The 23,975-nt window shown below is 44.2% G+C and overlaps 1 protein-coding gene across 1 annotated transcript in view; it reads right to left on the reverse strand.

Annotated features, from left to right (window-relative positions):
* Positions 1-1,275: 1,275 nt before the first annotated feature.
* LOC109309602 (probable ATP-dependent RNA helicase DDX60) overlaps positions 1,276-23,975 on the reverse strand; it is a 92,454-nt gene continuing 69,754 nt past the window's right edge. The window contains exons 28-37 of the mRNA XM_019534344.1: positions 20,577-20,681; positions 19,550-19,750; positions 14,508-14,612; positions 13,623-13,761; positions 10,377-10,498; positions 4,906-5,053; positions 3,790-3,932; positions 3,204-3,355; positions 1,522-1,584; positions 1,276-1,437 (exon numbers count right to left, since the gene is read on the reverse strand). Coding sequence (XP_019389889.1) covers positions 1,338-1,437; positions 1,522-1,584; positions 3,204-3,355; positions 3,790-3,932; positions 4,906-5,053; positions 10,377-10,498; positions 13,623-13,761; positions 14,508-14,612; positions 19,550-19,750; positions 20,577-20,681 — 1,278 coding nt within the window. The 3' untranslated portion in view covers positions 1,276-1,337. The remainder of the gene's footprint in view (positions 1,438-1,521; positions 1,585-3,203; positions 3,356-3,789; positions 3,933-4,905; positions 5,054-10,376; positions 10,499-13,622; positions 13,762-14,507; positions 14,613-19,549; positions 19,751-20,576; positions 20,682-23,975) is intronic.

A 23,975-nucleotide genomic window follows, 5' to 3' on the forward strand; every position in this document is an offset into this window, starting at 1 on the left:
CATTTTCACCTGCTGCAAGAGGACTCTTTTCTTTCACATTGTCACGTACGTACATCATTCACTCTTTCATTACCTCTTTCCACATACACCAGACATACCGCAAATCCTTACACAAGCAATTTCCTTGTACTAAATTTAAGTTCTAAAGTCCTGAGACGATTAGGTCAGATATGTCTATTATGTCCAAGATATTAATACTAAGCAACAAGAAATTTAAAATAGATGATTAATGTCACAACAGTAATAGTGACTAATAAAATTATTATAAAAAGTAGATCATAACAAGACTAACTTTTATCTTAATTGTTAAATTTTTTTTTATATAAAAAGAAAAATAACAATAACTGCTTTGGTTGCTTACAGTCACTGCAATACTACACATGCAGCTGCCACCAGGTAAGATGTAGTTGCGGGGAGGCATGGCTCCTTTGTTTTGGGTTAATTTTCAGTATTCCTAAGGATTGACCTTAAGTATCTGTTTAGATAGGCCCCAGTAGATCTCATAAGGGTACTTTGCCAAAGACTGCATATCTAAATGGCTACATAAAATATAAGATCAGGTAGAAGAAAAAGCAGTTTTAAATACAGCTGTAGCAGAGTTCAGTCAACAAACTCTATTTAGAAAGGTATAAACCCTTGTTTATATACTCCTGAATAGGTTTAACTGATGATTCTAATCTGAATTAAGAGTTTCCACAGAAGTTTGTACCAGTTCAGATTGCTGCAACCTTTTCCAAGCATGTGTAGACAAAACCAGTATCTGCTGGCTGACATACAGCACTGTCTGTTGTAGACAATTTGTTTCATTACAGGATGTAGTTCTGCCTTCTGAAGATGCACCACATAAGTACCCCCACAGTGGTTCCTGGGACTTGGGAGGCTCTAAGGACTGCAAGTGGAAGTAGCTGCCCAGAAAAATTCTCAAGTACAATGAAAACTGACTTCTTCCTGTTTGTTTTTTTAGCTGTGTCAGGATGTTTCAGAAAACTTGGTTGCCAAAACAAGCTTTTAATTTGAAAAATAGTCAACATACCTCACTATAAACAATAAGCAAACATAAGTATACTGCAGTATGGAATTTAGGACACTAAACATCGAGTCTAATGCAAACATTAACATTTTCTTACAGAGAGAAAAACAGGTTGATTTTTATAAATAAAATCCAATGTATTATAACTATTACAAAACATGGTTGAGGGGTTTTTTTAGATTTTTATCTTCTAATCACATATTAACTTAGACTACTAAAACTGATTACACAGCAAGCAGAACGTAATATGCCGTTAGTACCTTTTAGGGTATCGTGTTCTTCACAATCTATGCCAGTCTTGTGACACTTAAACTTTATATAGTTTTGCTTCATAACTTTCACTCAGTTGTTGAAATGCCAGTACAACATTGTCATCTGGATTGTCACAAAGTTCACCAAGTGATACTCTGGTGAGTTAAAAAGAAAAAATGTTAAATTGATTTAAAGGCCTAAACAAAGTAAATTTAAAGATATAGAAGTATATATCATACCTGACAGATTTAATGACGAGCAAAAAATCCTTAAGCAGTTTATAAGCATCCCCTTCATGTAACCTAAAAAAAATTCTAAAGTTAGAGAAGGTTTAAGTGGGATAAATAAGTGGTATAATAACCCCAATCTTCTAGGGCAGTGGGGGCTACATTTTTCAGCAGGTATGACGCAAGTTAGCCCTGTACCCTCTGAGGGCCACTCTGATCTAGACAAACCTCTGAGTAAATAGCTCTCCAATCAGCAACCAACCAGTTATTCAGGATCACCATGGGGAAATATTTCAGTGCTGTAAACTCAGATCTAAAAGTGTGTTTTGCTATACAGCTGGTAAGGCACATGCTTACAGAATGATTCTAAACCTATTGAAATATTCAAAGCTGTCACACTGTGAGAATGTAAATATGCTTTTTATGGGGAAAGCAATTAATATATTTGTGAACTTCAGCTCTTGAGACAGGTTGCTTTATTTCTGCATGACAGACTATAATGGAGAATAAACTGTAGACCAAGCTGTTGAGTTAATTAAGAATAGGATAGACCCAAAACTTGGCTATATTCATTTGCCTATAAATAATGCCCTAATTTCTTCAGAAAAGGTCCTCCAGGTACAGTGCATTGGGCTGCCCATTTTGCAACAGTTCCTGTTTTTAGTTTGAAGTATGGAACAGGCCTTATGGAAAGTAATTATTATAATAAAAAAAAAGTTCATGCTTCAGAATTTTTTATAGAAAATATTTGTTTATGACAGTGTTCACAGAATACTAGGTCCTTAAGGGTGTTTATTCACGTGCTCTAGGGTGGAGGTTAAGAGGCACTTTAACTAGATCAGCTCCAAGAGCCACTCTAATTAAAAGCACCCGGAACATCTTGTGTATCAGTGCCCCTGCACTTCAAAATGGTGGCAGGGGGTGCTTTATCTAAATCTCAAAGAAATTTTAGATAAAGCACCCCCCACCGCCATTTTGAAGTGTGGGGATGCTGATACGTGAGGTGCTGGATTGCAGGAATTACCACGCTCCAATAGACTTGATTAATCAAGTCTGCTCATCTATAGGTGCCCTCAGAATTAAGAAAGGAATGGCCTTAAGAATCTACAATTTTACAAGGAAGACAGACAAATAGGCACAAGTTAGTGGAAAGGGAAGAAATACAGAATTTTTATACAAATTTCAACTAAATTCATAAGCTGCAGGAAGGAAGATTTTTTTTCTTCTAAGATGTAGTTTAAGTATGAGCAGTTAGGGATCATAAGTGAGATCAAACTCAATGGGACAAATGTACCTAAATGAGCTGACAGCATAAGAAGTAGTGCCTAGTCATAAGCCTCAGAAAAGACAACACAGGAGATGATACTACTGAGGACAGTAGATGGACATAGAAGAGCAATATTAATTCTAAAAAAAATCTAATTATGCCAATTCAGGTGTCATGTCTTGCTCAGATATTGTCTGCAGCCACAAGAAATCAACACATTATCTGTGCATAGTGTTTAAGATGGAAGTTTATTTGTGACCATAAAGGCTAGAAACATTGTTTATTAAAGGAAATTAACATAGGGCATAATATTGCGACCATATGTGGCACCACAAATACTGTGGCTGTAGAACTGAAAATATTTAAGTCCTAACTTATTTCCACAAACAACTATAACAAAACAATGACATTAAACAAAAGTGCATACCAGTTGTCTTTTACCAGAGCAACCAAGGAGCCATGCTTATAGAAATCAAGTGCATAAGCATTGAGTGGCATTCTTCTTCCTTGATAGTCAAGCTTCTCCCGCCAAAGCAAAGGAGCATTTCCAATATTAACACCAGCTGTACGTAAAACAGCCTAAGACAGAACACAGATTGTTGCACTGTTCAGTTTTAGACGCACCATTTTAGACAGTCTGAAAACATTTGAATATTCTAATATTATATATATAAAAGCCTTAGTCTGTTTGTTTGTCTATAATGCTTTATTTGCGTTCCGATTGGCTGTCTTGGGAGCCAACTGGAGTGCTCTACACAGACAGAGACAGATGGTGGAGTGCAGCAATGACAGTGGGGACTGAGTGGGGGGTGGGCAATGAGGCCACCTGGCTTCACCTCGCCTCGACTCGCCTCCCCTCCCCTGCTTGAAGGCATTCCTCAAAGGGGGCCTTCATCAAAGGTCTTTATGGCTGCTGTTTAAATTAAAGCAAAGAAGCCAGAGAAAATGCACCACCACCATAAAATCCAGACCTGGAATCTGGTTTGAACCCCTCTACAAAAAAATTAACTTACTCTGTTAACCTTTTCAGCAGCAAATAAATCCTGATCAGTCATTCCAGATAGCCACATGAAAGGAGAGACTGCAGTTGCACTTTTTGTGCTGCTCGTCAAATAAGAAGCCAGTTTGGAGTGACCATATTCTTTTTGTGTAAAATCTAATGAAAACAAGCATTGAGTGGAATAAAAATAATTGTGCCCTTTGATCAATTAACCAAAAAGATACAGTCAATTTTTGGTTTGATATGGGGATCTTGGTGACTTTTATGGTTTTGAATTGGCAGAAGGGGAGGAAGTGTAGCAGTTAGTTCCACCCCATAGTTTATACCATTTTACTAAATATAATCTACAAAACAGTGTAATCTGTTTGCATGAATGCTACTAAATGCATCATTTGTTTCACTTCATAACACACTCAATCCCCATTCTGTGTCTGTTTGTTTACATTGTAACATACTCAGTTTATCAGTATGTCAGTTAAGTGCATAAACCATGTTAGTGCATCTTCTTTCAGCCTGTCTACTTTGTAACCTAATAGGACTGGACTTAACTGCATGTTAATTATAATAGTAGTCCCCTGTCTGCCCCAGATAGCACCCCTTTGACAACTGCTTCACTCTATTAGAATACAGTTTTGAGGCTGCTAATACAACAGTACTGACAGTGCTGTAAGCTCCCTAAGTACAGAGCAGTTTTGGTGCTATGGTATTAGCACCCTAGAAACTGGCTAGCACTCTCACTTTCAAGGCTATACATGAAAGCATGGAAACTGGGGGAGTTAGTCAGTTTTGAGTTTACTAATACCATAGTCCCAATAGTGCTGTATACTTAAGAAACCTTGTTTACAAGGGACTTTGAATAAGCACAAAAAAGGCTATATCCTGCTTTAGCTTTTTTTTGTTTTAAAGCTACAGTTAAACAGAGTGAACTGTACATCTCCTGTAAAAAAAAAAAGACAAATGGAACTTATTAGCATAGCTGAATTCACAAGCCTTAAATGACAAATTGCTTGTTTCAATTAGTTAATCTATCAGGCATTCACAACACAACTTGTGTTCACAACAGATTAAAGTATAATATGCATAAGCAAATAATTAGTGATTAAAATGTATAGGTGTTCCCAGTGCCTACCTATCTTTGACAAAGGGAGTTTATATTCCTGTTCTGTGTCAGCCAGCTTGGCAACTGTTAGAAGAAAGCAAGCAAAATTTTTTTCTACTTTGCTGTTGTATTCATCAACTGCTGCAGCGAAGTCTTCTGGGAGATCTTCTAGAAATACCTGCAGTAGCATACAACGTATTTAACTAAGCATTGATTTAGCTATTACCCTGGCATATCTAAAGAGGCATTAGTCCAGGGGTGGGCAAAATCTGGCCAGCTGACTATTCAACCTGCAAGCAGGCGCCCACCAATTAATTGTATATGGCGTGGACCACTGCATTCCACATAGGGCTGATCCCCACCTGCTCCCGCTCGGGGCATCCTTACCTGCTGGAGGTCCCTAGCTTGAGCCCCAGCTACAGCCAGCGCATGTAGCTTCTGGGCAGTGGTGATACTGCTGTTGAGCAGCAGCCACTCAGTGAGCTGCCTGGCTCCCCCTGCCTCCAGTGACCCCTCCTGTCCCTGCTGTAGCACTGGGGAGCAGGTAGGGTAGGGAAGGAGCAGTGGGTGGGAGGGCAGTGGCAGCTGGGAGCGCAGGGCCAGAGCTGGCAGGAGTGCAGGGTGGGAGCTGGGGAAGTGGCGGTGAACAGAGGGGGATGGATGAAGGGAAAGTGGCAGCAGCCCCTCAGGGTGCTTGTGGCCCACCAGAAGCCATGTGTGATGGAGCCCAGCTGTCTTGGCTTCACTCCCTGCCAGCACATGCAAGTCCTGGGACTCAGCCAAGGGGCTGTGCCTGTTGTGGGCCAAGAGCACTGGGGATGCTACCTGCTGCTGCGTCCTGTGCCATAAGCGTGGCAGTGCGGGCTGTGTGCCATAAGCTGGAGGCGGCCCCAATTCTGGTGGTGGGACTGGAGAGTGTCAGGTAAAGAGGGCAAGGGATGCCTGAATCCCTTTCTCCTGGGGAAGCAGTGCAGCAGGGGAAGCTGGGGAAATAGTGGCAAGCAGCCTGGGGCTCCTGGCCCAGCATACAGGGCTCTAGTTTCCAGCTCCCTTCCACCCACTCTGCCTGCCCAGCATGATCAGCAGCCACCTGCATGCAGCCAAGTGGAAGGCAGCCCTGCCAACAAGCTGTGCGCCCTAGCTGGGGCCAGGGCCAGGGTCAGGGCCTGGGCAGTTGCAGGCTGGAGCATGGAGCAGAAGCACAGGCTAGCTGCAGGTGGGAATATGGGGTGGACTGCTCTAGGTGGGGGGCAGGGGGGTTTCTCAGCCCCATGAACACCAGAAAGCAGTCACAGGTTGGGCTGTGGGGGGCAGACTGTACCTGCACCTCCCGGGCAAGCTCTGCTGCACGGGTGCACTGCACTTCCCTTCCTCCACCCCCCGCCCAAGCCACACACCCATCCCCCAACCACACACTTCCCCATGTACAGCCTCCTACCCCCACCATTTATGCACATAATATACAAGAGTAATACTTTATCTACTTCCTTAAAACTATCTCTTCTGAAAAATGTTGTGTGTGTGACCCTTGACTTTGTTGGTTTTGTGCTGTTCTTGGGGAATTCTGATGCCCCTGGAACCCCCACTGATTTGTCAAGGGTGGTGGAGAAGGTTGTTAGAGAGGTCACAACCCTCACTACTTGATATATTGTGCCTGTGCCTTGTGGCCTCGAGGCAGAACTTCTGGGGCCTTAGGGGCAGGCCCTGTGGAGGGGCAGTGTTTCCCAGTCATGGGGTGGACCTTCTAATGTTGTGGCTCATGTGATGAAAGTAAGGGATTCCGAGACCAATGTGGCAGCAAGCCTGAGGTGAAGTTTGGTGTCAAGTGGGTGGACCTTCTTATGCCATGGACTGTGTGACAGGGCCAGACTTCCTGTTCCAAAATGACCTCCCCCCACCTCCAGGAGTAATGGGGCATGGGGAGGGATTTCTAGTGGCAAAGATCACAAAAATATTTCTTTATCAGTAGCACAACTGGATGGGATGGAGGGTATGCATGACCAGTGAAGCAGTCCTGGGCATTGTCTTAGGGTGGCGATTGCTGATGGGAACTAAACATATGAAAATGGCTGTTGCTGTACCTGGCTGTGGCTGTCTGCTCTGCAGTTGGTGATGTCCTATGGGCCAAAGCTTCTAGGGCATAGAGCTGCCCTATTACACCTTTTTTCCTAACTGTCTACATGCAGAGAATTCAACGAATCTATTTGGCAGGATTCAGGCTGGTGCAAAGAGGAGTTAGGTACTGAGTTTACAGAATCCTAGAATCCACAGGGAACTCCAGTCATGCATATATATGACCCTCCACAGTTGTCCTATCACCCTGATGAGTGTTGGTCACAGTTGTTCAACATGCCCCCATGTGGGGGCTTGGGGATCCTGAGATATTAGAAACTGGTCAGAAAGCTAGAGCAGCTGCTCTGTATTTTTCTCACACCTGAGTTTGCCCCTAACTAAATGGGAATTGTCTGTGTGGAAGAGCTGCCAATAACTGTTATAAAGTTGTCACAAACTTACCCCCAAAGTAATAGTATTTTAGGGTGCCCATGAGATGTTAGGCATAGATATTTTCATAAAGGAAGTTTACTAATCTATTTGGTTTCTATTTCTAGCTAATGTTAAGCTGCATTTAATTTTATCATGTTCATGTTTGTATGAACCATGATAGTTGATGTAAGTGTATTTATTCTGTTTTATAAGGCACTTGTATTACCTGGTCAAGTGGTTGGTGATTAGGCATCAAGACGGACAAAGGCTATTGCCGCTTAAGAGAAGCAGTAGCCTAGTTGGCTGAAGTATCATAGTGCTTAGCATCGGAAGGGACCTAAGCAGATCATCAGGTCCAACCCCCTGCCCCAGGGCAGGAACAAGTGCCAGGGTCATATTACCCCAGCCAAATATCTGTCCAGCCTCCTCCTGAAGACCCCCAAGGTAGGAGAGTACCACCTCACTTGGGAGCCCATTCCAGAGCCTGGCAGCCCTAACTGTAAAATAATGCCTCCTGATGTCCAGCCTGAACCTTCTCTCTAACAATTTGTGGCCATTACTCCTAGTAACCCTGGGTGGTGTTCAAGGGAACAGAGCCTCCCCCAAATCCTGCTGTCTCCCCTGGTGAGTTTGTCAATGGCCACCAGATCCCCACTTAGCCTTCTCTTGTGGAAGCTGAATAGGTTCAGGCCCTTTAGCCTCTCTTTGTAGGGCCTGCCCCACTGCCCCTTGACCATACGAGTGACCCTCGCCTGGACCCTCTCAATGCTAGCCACATCCCTCTTGAAGTGCAGTGCCCAGAACTGGACACAGTACTCTAACTGCAGCCTGACCAATACTGCACAGAGGGGAAAGATCACCTCCCTGGACCTGCTTGTGATGCATCTGTAGATGCATGACAAGGCGTGGTTAGCCTTACCTGACCTCTTCCTTGCATTGGTGGTTCATAGTTTCATAGTTTCTAGGGTCGGAAGGGACCTGAGTAGATCATTTACTCTGACCCCCTGCCATGGCAGGAAAGCGTACTGGGGTCAAATGACCCCATCAAGGTGTTCATCTAGCCTCCTCTTAAACACCCCCAGGGTAGGAGCCAGCACCACTTCTCTTGGAAGTTGGTTCCAGATCCTAGCTGCCCTGACCGTGAAGTAGCGCCTCCTGATATCTAGCCTAAATCTACCCTCTGCCAGCTTGTGACTGTTATTCCTGGTCACTCCTGGAAGTGCATGGGGGAACAGGGACTCCCCCAGTGCCTGCTGGTTCCCCTCTGACTAGTTTGTAAGAGGCAACTAGATCCCCCCTCAGCCTTCTCTTGTGGAGGCTGAACAGGTTCAGGTCCCATAGCCTCTCCTCGTAGGGCCTGCCCTGCTGCCCCCTGATCATGCGAGTTGCCCTCCTCTGGACCCTCTCCATGTAGTCCAAGATCCCTTGCTGCCACTGTGTTAACAAGAAGCGTGTTCCCTAGCCTATAGGTGTGTTGCCAATTCTTTCTCCCTAGATATACAGTACCCTGCACCTGTCTGTATTGAATTTCATCCTATTCTCATCCACCCACCTCTGCAATTTGTCTAGATCTAGCTGGATTCTGTCCCTCTAGAAGGGAAACAGTTCCTGAGAATTCACGTGCAAGATGGCTACACACATTAGCCTGCCAAATGGTCAGGGTACATACATGACCTCACACCCATCTTCAGATTGACAATGATGGTGTATAGTTCTAACAGGAAGGCTATAGCAAGGCTTGTCAGATATTTAATCCAGGACTTTTTGTATCCAGTAGATTTAGGAAGCAAAGTTTGAATGCTCATCTACAAAAGGTGTTTTGTAAACTCCCTTTGAGGATTAGAACTGAGAAACTGGACAGAGAGCTTGTCTTGTGAGAAGTGTGCACCCACAGGTAATTGTACACTTTCGTCTTTGATAGATTTTCAGCGCGTGTTAATTTTGGTACAGTGTTGTTTGGTTTCTCCTCTGCATCAGGGCATTTAGTGCACTGGATAAAATGTAATACATTTTTGGAGGTGCAGGTGTAAGATCCAGGAGTGGCGATGGTTCTGTTGTGGGGTGTAGTAGTGCATGGGCTGGCTTTACTTTTCTTGTCCTAGCATAGTGTGGATCAGTTCAGTGAGCTTTGGGCCATGGGAAGTTTGCCCAAAGTCTGCTTCTTATGATGAGGTTGGCAAGGTTCGGTGTTTGTTTAAAGCAGGGGTGGGCAAAATGTGGCCCATGGGCTGGATGTGGCCCACTAGGCCATTCTATCTGGCCTGCAGTGCCCCTGAACAATTTAGAAAATTAATGTACATCTGCCCCTGACTGCCTGTCATGCAGTCCTCGATGGCTTGCCAAAGTTCAGTAAGCAGCCCTCCACCCAAAATAATTGCCCACCCCTGGTTTAAAGGCTAGGATGGATGATTCTGGAAACCTCTTTTTAAGAAGGGTCTTCTACTTCGGGTTGCAATTGCTTGACAATTTTCTATATGGGTTCCAGGGCAGGATGCTATGTTGTAACTAATAGTGTGCAATTCGTGGAGATTTTCTTTTTCTACCCAGCAATTCCTCATGTGGTATACATGGACTAAATATAAACATTGGATTTATGGCACATTGCCCTCCAATAATACCAGGTAACCTCCCTCTATTTTACCAGCTACATTCTAACATCAGGAGATTGCACTTTAAAAGAGAAAGGTGGAAGCACTTTTAAACTTGGGGTAGGGATAAAGGAATAATGTTTAGAACCTCTTAGCCAAGAACTATTTATCAAATAAAAAAAAAAAATTAAACAGGAGCTTACTAAGAATTATGTAAGCAGCCATGTTGTCTCTGTAATAAGTGCAGATAAGGTAATTTTTCACATAACATGGTCCTCAGGTATTTTAGTAGTAATGATTAGTACTTTCTGGCAGAGACCATCTTTTCATTATATGCATGTTCAGCACTTAAAACAATGAAATTTGAACCATAATTGGGACCTCTCTGCAACTGCAATACATATAATAGAAAAGAAAGTTGTTGCTTACCTTTGACTGACAAAACTTCTTCCTAAACTTCATAGTGCAAGCTGGTAAGTATATCCTTCCAAACAGGTTTGCTAACACTAACACTAATTCTTCCATCACACTTTCAGAGAAAACAGTTGAACCTATTCAAACAAAGTACACTGATCAAATATGCAAAACAAGAAAAGGAGTACTTAAAATACAGTTCCAACTTGAAGCTGGTCATTTAAAAAAAAAGAAGCAGTTTCGGACTCTGTACACCTGCAAATTTTTTATGCCTTCTCAGTCATCCAATTTTTAAAGAAAGGTTTTGTTTTTTTTATTTCTGCAAGCAAGGCCTCCACAAGCAGTAAAGGAAACTGAATCAATTGTTATATACAAAATTCTGTGTTACTAGAATACCAAAATTAAGTCAAGATCCCATAGTTAGGAAATGACAGAAACATATAAGCAACCTTAATTTTTCTCCCTTGTGCATATGTATTACAATACAGTCCTCAACTACATGATCGTAAACTATATTTTCTGACCCCTACCTCAGTCAGCTCCCAAAATAAAGAATGCTCCTCTAATGATCAGATGGAAAACAAAAGATCTGACTTCTTTCAATGTGTGGCCCTATACCTTATTGATGTGTACAATTCAAATCATGCTTTGAAAATGGACTTATTAATTTCCTCATAGGCTTCTTTCTTTAACACTTAGCACTTTTTCAGACTTGGTGCTTCCCAAGCAAGAATGTTTTGCTTCATGGCACCATTGTGAGATCAGGAAATTGTATCATCTCCACTTTGCATATGGGGAACAGACACAGGGAGCTTAAAATCAAAGTTAGCTACTTATTTCAGGTGTCTAATCCAAGGTACCCAGCACCTGATATCTTCAAGCACAGGTCCCAAGATTTCAGTTAAAGTATGGAGTGCTTGTCACATCTGCAAATCAAGTCTCAAATCAGATTTCCTGGCTGTAAGGTTTTAAACACTACAGCCTCCTTTGCAGGGGACACTCAAGCAGACTGTAGCAACTTGTAGCTCTGCTTCTTGCTTCCCCTGCCCCAACAGGGATAGAACGGGAGAGCTGAAAACCCAAAGAGGATAGGTTAAGGGAGATGGCAGAGGCTCCTAGACCTTCCAGCTGAGAGCCTGACGCTGCAGCTTCAGACCCTCCTACCTCTCCTTTCTCTGACTCAGCTAAGTAGGTAGAGGGGCATGGGGCTGGAGTGTCTGGCTGCAACAGTAGCAGGGGACCCAGAAGTCAGCAAGAGTCTGGTAGGGGGTAAGCCCAGCTGCAGGTCTGCCAGGGATGGAGATATAGGCTGTGAGGTTTGAGTCAGGAACTGACCGTGCCACAGGGACTTGAAGGGGGAATCTGGTGGCTGGCTCGCAAGCAAGCTAGCCACCCCAATCTCCCTCCCTGCAGGACACTGATTCTGTGCAGATGTAACCAAAAGTGAAATGGTCAAAAATATTACTTAATTTCAAGTAGAACTATTTCAGAGCATTTCAGCTACTTTTACAGAACATTTTTTAAAAGTTGTATGTCTGTACAGTTGGCCCCCTGAATCATTCCAAAGGTGTTTTAGATGTTTCACCTGTTATATCTGTTCATACCCTTGGTTTTAGTCCACCAGGCAGGTACTACTAATAGTCCAGAAACCACCATTCAGATGCTGCTTACTTCCATAGGTGCCCAAGTGTCCTTCAGAGGACACTTGCAAAGCCATTTAAGTCCTGATACTGCCCCACAGCTACCAAGCTGCTCAAAATCCTGATCCATGTTAAACCATGAAGGTGCTTCCCTTATCAATTGTCACCAGGAGTCATAAGCATGCCCATGACAAAAGACAGTTGGCAGGCACCACTACATGGTAGTCTCCCTTGGTGGCTAGAACATTTTCCCTGGTATTGGATGTAGTTTTGTGAGTGTGAGAAGTGAGGAATCAAAATGAACTTATAATGGAACTCTGTTACAATCCATAGTGCACTAGAACTGTGGCTACTCCACCACTACAGTATAATTTTATTTTTCTTACAATTTTTGTTAACTGTAGTGGGGCATCGGGCTAGCCTAGCACCACCAGGCTCAAATCAGTCCTTGAATCCTTGATCTAACTCCCATAATCTGGTCCCAACCAGTCTTTCTCTGCACTTAACAACACAGGCAATAATGCCCTGGGTTCTTCTGCACTACAGAGCTCAGCAGAAAATTTAAACAGTCCAACGTAAGCTTCGAGTCCTGGGTTAATCCACACCACAGAGCTCAACAGAAAATACAAACAAACCACAATGAACACCCACAAGCATGGGTTAGTTCTCACCCTTTACTCTCCTTTCTTCTTTAGAGAGACCTGCCACTCCACACAAACAAGCCTACTTCCAGGTCCTCTCTCCCACTTCCTCTTCCAGGCCCCTTTTATTTCTGGATCAGCCAGCCAACTTTCCCTCATTTGCTAAGAGACTGATCCAGCTGCAGTCCCTTAGGTGGGCAGCCTGCTACTGGCTGGCTAAATGGTCCAGGCTGCAAGCCTGCACCCTGTCGCAACACTGATATCAAAAGTTATTCACTTGAAGCCAGCTTATATTTTCACTATCTGGACACATTTACACATACAATTAATGTGCATGAATAAACTCAGGCTTACTGCTCTTGAGTTTTTTGCTCCCAGGCATGCCATTTGAACATGCACCCAGGAGCAAAACACTCCAGAATATATTGCTCCAGAGTTTATTCGTGTGCAGCACATTGAGCTCAGTCAGAGCAGCCTCAACTGGTAGTAACCCAGGCCTGCTCTGACCAGGCTGAACACACTGTGCAGTGGCTGGCTGGGGCATGACCAGGTTCCAGTGTGGGGCTAGCCAGCAGGCAGCCCCTGCACTGAAGCACCGTCGTGCCCCAGCCAGCCAGGTCAACATCTACACATGCTCTGGTGCACATGAAAAAACTCCAGAGTAGGTTAGAACTTTTATTTATTTTTATGAGCTTATTAGTTTTGTGCACCCTAGTAGGGCCACATGTAGACGCAAAGACATTTACTGCAGAGCTAATTAGGCAGCTCTGCAGTAAATGTCTCATGTAGGTGCACCCACTGGAATGGAACATGCAACTGTGTCACTCTTGAAACTTTATGAATACACAGCTGTTATTAATATTCTATTAATTGTATGTGTGCTGCATGTTCTATACTTGTACTAAGGCAACTATAGGTCACTTAAAACTCATAATCATCTGCAAGTGCAGTTTAATTAAGTGTATGGGAAATTAACTTACCTTTAATTGGCTGGCACAATTTGTGGAATAATCCTTTGACAAGAAAGCTGACTAGGACAAAATTTGAAGGCTCATGATAATGTAAATGGCATACAAGTCCAGCAAAGCCCATGGGGTTACATTCTTGATCCAGATATCCCTAGTTATTAAAATATTTTGTTAGCATCACATTTACATGAACTAAACTAAGTACTGTTCTTGTGAAATCCCTTGTAAGGTGCAAAGAGGTATTTCACTTCACTGGGATAAACATCACAAAGCCATTACAGCTGTTTCCCACTGCCCATAGTTGTGGGATGCTGGCCAGGGCTGAAATTAACAACAGAATTCAGGAGACGCTGCCAAAATGGAAACATTAGCATGCAGAGGTACACAACTCTTCTGTAGCCATTCCTCTTTAGTCCTTAACAGTTGTATTCTGGATTTTGCTACTATTGTAATTTTAATAACCTGTTATTTTCATAGTTCTTTCCATTTTCAGAAGGTTCAGAAACTCACCTTTTATGTGTGCACTTTTAGCAAGTCATAGGGGCAGATACCATATCTGATATTTTGCCTTGTATAACATTCTTGATCAGACCTATTACATATACAATAAGGTTACTGCCTTTTTTTTAAAAAATTGAACAAACTTAATGTAAATTTAGGGATTTGGTAAACCACTGTGTTTTAAGGGCTATTTTCCTCTCTTCTCATCTTCATTTTTTTTAACTAGTGCCTGAATGCTGTTGCGGTGGAACATAAAATAAGTGGTACTATAATGACCTGAGTGGAACAGTACAGCTTGTAAGATTTCTGGGTTTATCACTATTACTGTTTAATAAAACAAGAAAACTGAGTGTTATTCTAGTTCTTCTCTCTTAACCAAACAGAATGAAAGCTTACCTCTTTGAGAAGAAACTGCACAGAAAAGATGAAGTATATTTTTAACATTTTATTACGCCTCTGTTGTTTGAATGATATCAATGGATGCTTCAACACTGACAGCACCTGTGGAAAAAGAAAAGAAAAATTAAGAATTGCAGGTTGGGGAGGGGGAGATTAGGGCACATTTATACCACAGGGACACAGCAGTGAACAGGAGTGCCTAAATTGCATTGTTCCAGGTTATAGCACACATGGAGTAGGCATACCCTGATTGAATATGGCATTCCCTTGGCATGGTGCTTTGATGCTGCCAATGTGCCTTTAGGGCACAGCTCTTCCGGAATACTGTTTTCTTCTTTAATTGGGAATTGGGTACTGATTGGGTACTGTGCCTCACTACAGGTACCAACTTCCTTTAGGCGCTTTTGAAAATTTGACCTCACAGGCTGATCTTGCAAAGACTTGTGTGTACCTTGCCTATAGTTGCATATATTTGTCTGTCTGCAGGCTTAAGGCCTAAATATGTATTTGAATATTTAAACTGAACATTGTTTTAAAACTGAACATATTGCACACATTGCTAAGGGAACATCATGTTTAATGTCTTTAATAAGTACATTTACATTATTATTTTAAATAGTAGATTCAAGTTTCCTTTGAAAGGAAGAAAATGTCACCTTTATTAGTCTGAAGTTGGGCAGAAGGCAGGACAGGCTGGGGCTGTAGAGACTAACTAGTTCAGAGCGGTTGCCTATGAAAGCTTTTGCTTCTTTGAACCAGTGCCACCCTGCCATGCCTTTTGAAAGGAAATTAATCTGTTTTTTTCCAATTTTAAGCCTTTAAAATTGTAGGATTTAACATTCACCATTTACTCTAATATAAAAACAAGCTCAATTAGAGACATGTCTGACAGTTCAATGTGCTGAAATTCAACTAAGGGTAACAAGCAACACTTGGCAGTCCATAACTAGCATGGCCATGGGTCATTTACATAAACACTGACAGCCAGAGATACTGGTCCCATGACGATCCTTCATCCCTGAGAGCTGTTCTGTTAAACAGCTTTGAGTGGGACATAGACTTGGATCAGCGTAATACTTTTATTTTAAAAGACTAATTGCATTTTCTCATTGTTGAGTAAGGTAGTGCTTTATCTGTCTCGGCAGTTCATATACCATAAAACTTCCCATCTTCACTTCTGCTCATGCCATTTCCTCAGTTGTACCTGAAATCCTAAATCAAATCATACCAAATTGTTCCCATTAAATAAAATTAACATTAACAATAAGGAACAATAGGCAAAATAAACATGCAGCAATTCCCAATGCAGCTTTTACGAGGCAACTTAGTTCAAGCTTCCTAAGTAAAAAGCAATCTCAGAAGCATGGAAGTCTGTTTTAAGATCTTAAGATGGCCCCAGGGGCAGTAGCTGCACCCCACTGCTCATTCAGTACCCCTAGGCATTGAGGGTGTCATCCAACAATGGCCTGTGCGGTTTATATCCTGGACATTCTCCTTTGTTCTTAAGCCAGCATAATTCCTCCCCGCTCCCTGCCAGGTTTGTTCTGCATACCCTTAGTCCTTCCCACCACTTTTCCTTCCCTACCATCCTTACTACTTTGCCCCGCAATAGTCTTCTTCCTTGCCTCCCTTTTGCTTCTTCACTTCTTCCTAACCTCCATTAAAAGTACAGTAACATGAAAACACAGAAAACTGTTGAGCTAATACTTTCCTAACCATCACTCTGCTATGTCTGTTTTCTTGCACATTTTGCCTGTGCTCCCTATTAATGCTGTAAACCCAGCACAGGGCTAGTTTGAATGGCTAGGGACATTCAAAAAGCCTGAGTTGATTCAATCTGGGACAAACAAGTTTGACCCAAATCAGTTGTCTGATATTCAACCAAGTTTATCTTAAACCATTTTGAAACTGGTTTATGTGCGCTGAACTTCTGTTCTGTTACAAGTTTAAATCAGTTTCTGATCACTTAAACCAGTTTGTGTGCAACTTCTGGCCCTAGCCAATAGGGCTATAACCTTAGTTGAGACCTCTGATGCCAAGATACAAAGTGATGGGACAAAAAAAGAGAAAGAAAATAGAATCAGCTGAAAAAGAGGACAAAACCCAAAGCAGGGACTGTTAAAAATACAGGAAAAATACATTTGAACTCTAAAATCTTTTCTACCAGTAACTTCCCTTTGCTTTTGGTCCAATCCCTACATTTTTTTTTTTATTTGAAAGAAAAAACATCTAGTCATCTTGTTACCAGTGTCTTTTCTCCTACCAATGAGATTTTTTAACTTTATGGCAAAGGAACTTTAAAAGCTTTTCTGTGGGGGAACAAAATAGCAGTATTAGCACAGTGCTACATCTGGTCTTAACTGTCCTGACTGGGTGCGTCTATATGATGACACAGCTACAGCACTGTGCTCTAGTATTTCCCCTTGGAAGTACTAAAACAGTGCAATACATGCTGTTACTGTGCCATGCAGGCAGCACATGCTTAGTTTTTGCAGTTGCATTGCCATAGCAGCACACTATAGCTGGGGAGTGTGCTGCTACAGCAACGTAGCTGGTGATCATGTGTAGACATACGTGATTGCTACATCACTGTACAGTGACCTGTAGATGCACCCAGTGAGTAGTGTTTGTTTAGACCAGCCATGTAGCTATACCCTAAGGCTAAGTACAGACAGTCAAAAAGCCCTAGCAGAATTGATGCAATCTTCGCAGGTTTCCCTAAGCTGTATAGATTGAACTGATAAGGAACTGAACTGACATCCAATTTTCCGTTTGGAAAAGCAGGCAGAAGCCTGCACTAACCCAGGTCAGAAAGCAGAAGGTGCTGGACTATACTTCCCAACCTGCAGGCCAAGCTGAGGCTAGCTAAGCACATGCCCTCAACCCTCTGCTTCCTGCCCCCTCCTCCCCCACCACAGGGAAAGGAAGTAGCCCTGGTCCAGGTAAAAAGCCAGGCTCTGCCCCACTCTCCTGCCAGCCTCACAGAAGTATAGGGCTGAAAGGGACCTTGTGAGATCATTGGGTCCAGCCCCCCCTGCCCTGGGAAGGAAAGACTGCTGAGGCCAAATAACCCCAGCAAGGTGTGCATCCAGTGCCTCCACTGCTGCTGGCTACTGTCTGAGCCAGATGAGCAGACCCAAGCTAGGGTGACTACCTGTCCCTAACTGGACAAGACAGTCCCACAATGGGAACATCAAATCCTGGTCCAGGGCTGTGTGACTCCAGGACAGCATTTGTCCTGGATTCCCAGCCTTGTGCAGGAATCTGTGAGAAACAGTGGGTTTCCCTTTGCAGACTGACAGCATTCCAGCCTGCAAGGGGCTGCTGGGAGTGAGATACAGGGGGCACTACATACATGTGCATGCCCACGCACATGGCCAGGAAATGGCAGTGGCTGGGATGTGTGGAGAGTAGCTCCCTGCAGGTAAGTCTATGGGAGGGAGGGGATTTAAGGGGACAGAAGTGGGGACAGATCAAGGTCCCCACAGTGAGGAAGGAAGTGGGGCAGGGACTGGTCATGTCTAGCCAGGACAGTGCATGGGGCTGGGGAAGGGTGCAGAAAGGAGCTGTGGGCAGCTCATCTGGGGGGCTCGTGCCTCCCCAGATTTGTGCACAGGGTGGGGACAGATGCAGGCTGCCTGTTGTGAGCTTTGGATTCCCTGACCTGCAGGACCTCCTGCCCTGCTCCTGGGGGTCCTGCACTAGCTACATCCCCATGGCAAGGTACCCCCAGTCTGCCCAGCAGCAGCGGCGGCAGCGTGGAGTTGTGTCCCCTGCTGCTGCCAGGCAGGCAGGAGGTGCATGTCTGGAGCAGAAAGCTTTGGCCAAGGCTAACCTGCATGGTGTGGGTTTGCGGGGGAGGTGCAAAGCATCCTGGCATGCTGGGGGACTGTGAATTAACTTAAATCTGGAGGGGATCTAGGACAGAGGTGTGATAAACCAATTTAACCTAAATCAGTTAAATCTGATACTACAATCATCAAGGTTTACCTTAAACCAGTTTGTGCCATTTTGAAACTGGTTTATGTTCACTGAACTTCTATTCTATTACTGCAGAGGTTGGCAACCCCCAGCTCACATGCCAAGCATGGCACATGAGGCCATTTTGCTAGGCAAACCACAGCCAGCCCTGGCTCTGGGTAGCTGCTGCCAGCAACAGAGCCCAGGCTGCTCCCAGCAGGGCTTGCAGCATCCCAGCTGCCTGCTACTAACAGTAGTAGCAGCAGCCCAAATTAGCTGGGCTCAACAGCTCCAGCATCAGCTCCATGCTGGCAGTAACTGCTTTCTTTTGCACATGTGCACCTCGGAGAAGACAGTGGGGCAGCGCAGCCCATCCTAAGGTGCCCATGCAGTCACCGCCAGCATTGACCTGATGCTGGAGCTGTGGAGCCCAGCAAGCAGGCTGCACCAAGCTCTGGAACCCTGCCATCACCTCTGTGCCAGGAGCAGGGTAGAGAGCAGGGCTGCACTGCCTCAGGCCCTCCCCCCGCCTTCTCCGACATGCAGGTGCATGCGCCAGTACAGAGCCTCCTGGCTGTAGCCGGCCCTGGCTCTGGGTAGCTGCTGCCAGACAGGAGCCCAGGCAGCTCCCAGCAGGCAGCTGGGCTGCTGCAAACCCTGCTGGGAGCAGCCCAGTCTCTAGCAGCTACCCAGAGCTTAGGCTGGGGGGCAGGGGCAGCAGGCCTGGGGGGTCAGGGCACAAGCAGGGCATCCTGCCATGTACTCCTTGCCCTCATTTTGTTTTTCTGGCATGTGTGCACTCTGGCACCTTCCAAGGTAGATATTATGGTGTTTTTCAGCACTCCGGCCAAAAAACATTGCCTACCCCTGTTAACAGGTTTAAATCGGTTTCCAGTCACTTATACCAGTTTATGTGCAACTTCTGTCCCTAGCTTAAAAGTCTCCATTTGAGGGAATATATATTTCATTTGGCATCAGACTGTGTTCACAACATACAGCTAATTAATTTTAATTGTGTCTGAGAGAGAACAGAGATTTAATGAAATTGGTACAAATATTTAGAACACGATTTCCCATACCTTTGCTTTGGCATCCTCTTTGTCATCTGCTTTTGCTGCCAATAGCATGAGTCTTAGCACCAGGGAAATACTGAAAGGGAAATTGCCTTTCAGTTCAGGCACATTGGATTTTATAAGTTTTTCAACCTTGGGCATCGGGATATCATAGAAGAACACATTTCCTATCAAATCTTGTCCACGTCTTCCAGCACGGCCAGACATCTAAAAAGGGTTTATTGGTAAAAATCTGAATATTGATAGTTCACAAACATTCAATTCTATTTTTTAAAGTTTTTATATAGTCCTTTCTATGGTATCTTTGGCTCAAAAGTACTTATACAGAGTTATGATATACAACCCAAGTTTTTAAAAAGATCTTGAGAAGACTACAATCAGGTAATACAAATGTCTATAATGCCAATTTCCTTGCCACCCAAACAATAATTACACAAAGTATTTTCCCCCTACAGTCACTTAAACGTGTCTCATTATGATTATGAGATTACTTTGTACCTCTCCTGCCAAAGGATCCCAGAATATTTTATAAATGTAAAGTATGTTTGTTTTTTTAAAGGTCATCATGGGATATACCATTTCTTGTTGCTAAATAAATGTAAACAAATATAAACAGGTTATGTGATCTTTTTTCTTTAACATCAGTCTTTCAAACTAAATCTAACTGGACTTTTTCTTTTGCACATGCCACAACTTTTAATAAAGCTTCTCCAGGACAAATTATATTTTAATTTAGAACTGATCACCTCTGTCAGTTATGTCTGTACTCCCTCAGTGTACCTAAACAATCTTCCATTGGTTTGCACAGGTGTGCTGAGGACACACACAAATTCAACTAATCTTATAATTTGGGAACAGTGACAATATTACATTGCTAATGAAAGAACCAAATAGTAAACATCATTAACCATCAGGTGGCTCAGAGTATAGAGAAATACATCTGAAAAAGAAAATACTTTTTGCCCTTGCATGTAATGAAAAGCATGGGTTTACTAAACATACTGTACAAAGGATATATGGTATATTTTTATACCTGTCTGTAATTTAGTGCATCTAAATAGACAGAATTTTCAGAGAAGACAACAGATTTACATGGCATATTGATGCCTAAGGCCAATGTTGAAGTAGCTGTGACCACCTAGAAAAAAGGCAAATGCAAGTACATTGGTTATAAGTTGACAGTAGCAAGATGTTTTTCTTTTTAATTTTGAAAACTTGGTTAATCTTACATAAAAAGTAATCTTTAAAAACCAAGTTACACTGAAGTCAATGGGAATTCAGATTGCTATAAAGGTTCTATAGCAATCAATTTACTGATATTGATTGGCTATGAACAGGGAGCCAGCAAACGGGGGACTACAAACAGGGGAAGCAGTTTGCAGGTAGTTGCTGAAGGCAAGAGGACTACATCCTGCCCAGGAGAGATAAGTGATCCAGCTGCCTGTACCTTTGCTTTTGCTGAATGTTTGTTTGGTGGGCTGTGTGTGTTTGGGAGGGGGTGTGCTCTGAGAAGCTGGGAGTGATTGCTGGCTGCTTTGTAACTGCTGATTGTTGTGGGATCACTGACTGGTCCTGACAGAAACCCTAACAAAGGGACTGAGTCAGCCCAGGCCCAGAACAGTATAAAAGGAAACTCCCCAGGCAACAAGGGAGACTGTGATCAAGGAGTTAGTGAACAGGGACTGCAAACAGGGGAAGCAGTTTGCAAGCAGTTCCTAGGCCAGTTCATGGATAGTAGCATAGCTTATTACCATACAATGGTGGGGACCGCTTTGGCCTCAACTGGTGCTCCCTTCCCTTGCACCACGGAGGCTTACACCGAGATGGAGCCCCTGGCACCAGGTTGTAGCAGCTGCCGGACATGGCTGCCAGCAACTGGATATAGGAGCAAGCCCCCCTCACCCCACCCCCTCCGCCATGTGTGGTGTATGTTCCTTAGTGAGGTCCCTGTAGTCCCAGGAGACTGACTTCATGCCATCAGGGCCCATGAGCAGGAGATTGATTACTACAGTCAGGGTCTTCTCCTGAAGAATGAAGAAGAGAAGGTAGAGGAGAAGGTGGCCAACAAGAAGGCTAGATGAAAAGACCCAACCAAAGCTACTTGGAAGACAGTCGTTTCAGGCTCCAAGACATGCAGAGCTAGGGCTGCCCCTCTCCTGGCATTGCACAACAGGTATGCTCCCCTCACCACACATGATGAGGCTCTGAAGGAGACACCAGAGAAGGTGGGTAGTCAGTGAACTGCCACCCCCAAGAGGAGATGCAGGGTGGTGGGGAGGGGGGACTCCCTTCTGCAAGGCACTGGGACCCAGACCCTCTAGCACATGAGGTCTGATGCCTCCCTGGGGCCGGCTTCCATGATGTCACAGAGAGGATCCTCAGGCTTGTCCAGGCCTCCAACCACTACCCCATGCTCCTCATACACATGGGCATGAATGACATTGCCAGAAATAATCTGGTCCTGGTCATGACTGACTACAGAGCTCTGGGTGCTGGGCTCAATGGTTCAGGGCTACAGGCAGTCTTTTCCTCTGTGCTCCTGGTTCTAGGCCACAAACCTAGGAGGGAAGGATGTGTCGAAGAATTGAACGAATTACTCCAGCGGTGGTGCTACCGAGAGGGCTTCGGTTTCTTTGACCACAGTGCACACTTCAGGGAGAATGGACTCCTGGGAAGGGACAGCAACTACCTCACGTGGAGGGATAAGTCCATGTTCTCGGCCAGGGTTTTCTTGATACGGCTTTAAACTAAGATTGCTAGGGGACGGGGAAACACTGACTGGAGCATACCTGGGGACTGGCGCACGAGAAAACTCCAACATTAGGGACACTAGGAGAGCCATTTTCGCAAAAGCTAAGGAAATTGAGGGTCTCAGTTGGACCTGTACACTACTGTCAGGACTCAGGTGCTTGTACACTAACGTCAGGAGCATGGGGAACAAGCAGGAGGAGCTAGCCCTCCTACTCTCCAGTAGGCAGTACGATCTATTAGGGATTACAGAGACCTGGTGGGACTCCTCACATGATTGGAACATAACCATAGAGAGCTACACCCTGCACAGAAGGGACCAAGTAGGAAAGAAAGGTGAAGGTGTAGCTCTCTCTGAGGGAGCAGTACACCTCCTTGGAGACTGACATCAGCTCCAAAGAAGAGTGGCTCAAAACCCTTTGGGTCAAACTATGGCGGGGAGCGGGGAGGAGGCACAGTGAGAGAGACCTTATTGTAGGTATATACTACAGACTTCAAAATCAGGGGGAGAAGCTTGATCTGGAGTTCTCTCAAACTGACAGAGGGCACGCACGCATGGGACATGGTTATCATGGTGACTTCAATTACCCAGACATCTCTTGGGAGGAACACTCAGCTAAGTTGGATCAGCCGCGCTGCTTCCTGACCTGTATCGAATAGCTCTACCCAATTTAGGAAGTGCACAGGCCAACCAGAGGTAACGCTCTCCTAAACTTGGTCTTGGCCAAATGAGATGATCTGGTGAGCAAATGGATATAGAAGATAGCCTGGGAAGCAGCAACCATGAAACCAACATGTTCACAAGCCATCAAAAGGCAGGTAATCAGCAGGATTGAAGTTTTGGACTTCAGAAAAGTGAATTTCAGCAGGCTTGGAGCAATGGTAGGGGAAGTGCTCCGGGACCAGGGACCAGAACTGAAAGGAAGTGCATAAAGAGTGGTCATCCCTCAAGTACATGCTCCTCGAAGCACAAAATAAGTCTATTTCCATGCAGAGGAAAGGTGGCAGAATGGCTGGTAATCCCTCTTGTCTTAATAGGGATATGGTCCTCTTGAAAAAGAAGTGAAGCAAATAAACAATGGAAGCTTGGGACGATCCCCAAGGAGGACTATATAACAACAGCCCACACTTGTAGGGACCAAATTAGAAAGACTAAGGTGGCGACTGAACTTAAACTAGCTGCAGAAATCAAGGACAACAAGAAGTCCTACTTTAGGTATGTGGGGAATAGGAGGAAAACAAATGGAAGCATGGGGCCATTGCTTAACTCAGAACAGCTGGTTATCAACACTCAGGAGAAAACCGAACTCCTGAATGACTACTTTGTTTTGGTATTTCACCGGACTAAGGAGAAAATCATACTAGCTAAGTTTCAGAATGGGCATGGCGGGAATGACCGCCTTCCTACTGTTGACATGCTGGTACATGATCAGTTAGAAAAGTTAGGCCTTTATAAGTCAGCATGACCAAATGAACTTCATCCAAGAGTCATAGAATCATAGAAGTAGGGTTGGAAGGGACCTTGTAGATCTTCAAGTCCGACCCCCACACCTGGGCGGGAGAAAAGACTGGACTCAAATGAGTCCAGCCAGGTAGTCATCAAGCCTCTTCTTAAAGATCCCCAGAGTAGGAGCCAGCACCACTTCCCCAGGAAGTTGGTTCCAGCTCCTAGCCGCCCTGACTG

Source organism: Crocodylus porosus, unplaced genomic scaffold (genome assembly GCF_001723895.1).
Source record: "Crocodylus porosus isolate Cpor-Errol unplaced genomic scaffold, CroPor_comp1, whole genome shotgun sequence".
NCBI classification, from domain to species: Eukaryota; Metazoa; Chordata; order Crocodylia; family Crocodylidae; genus Crocodylus; species Crocodylus porosus.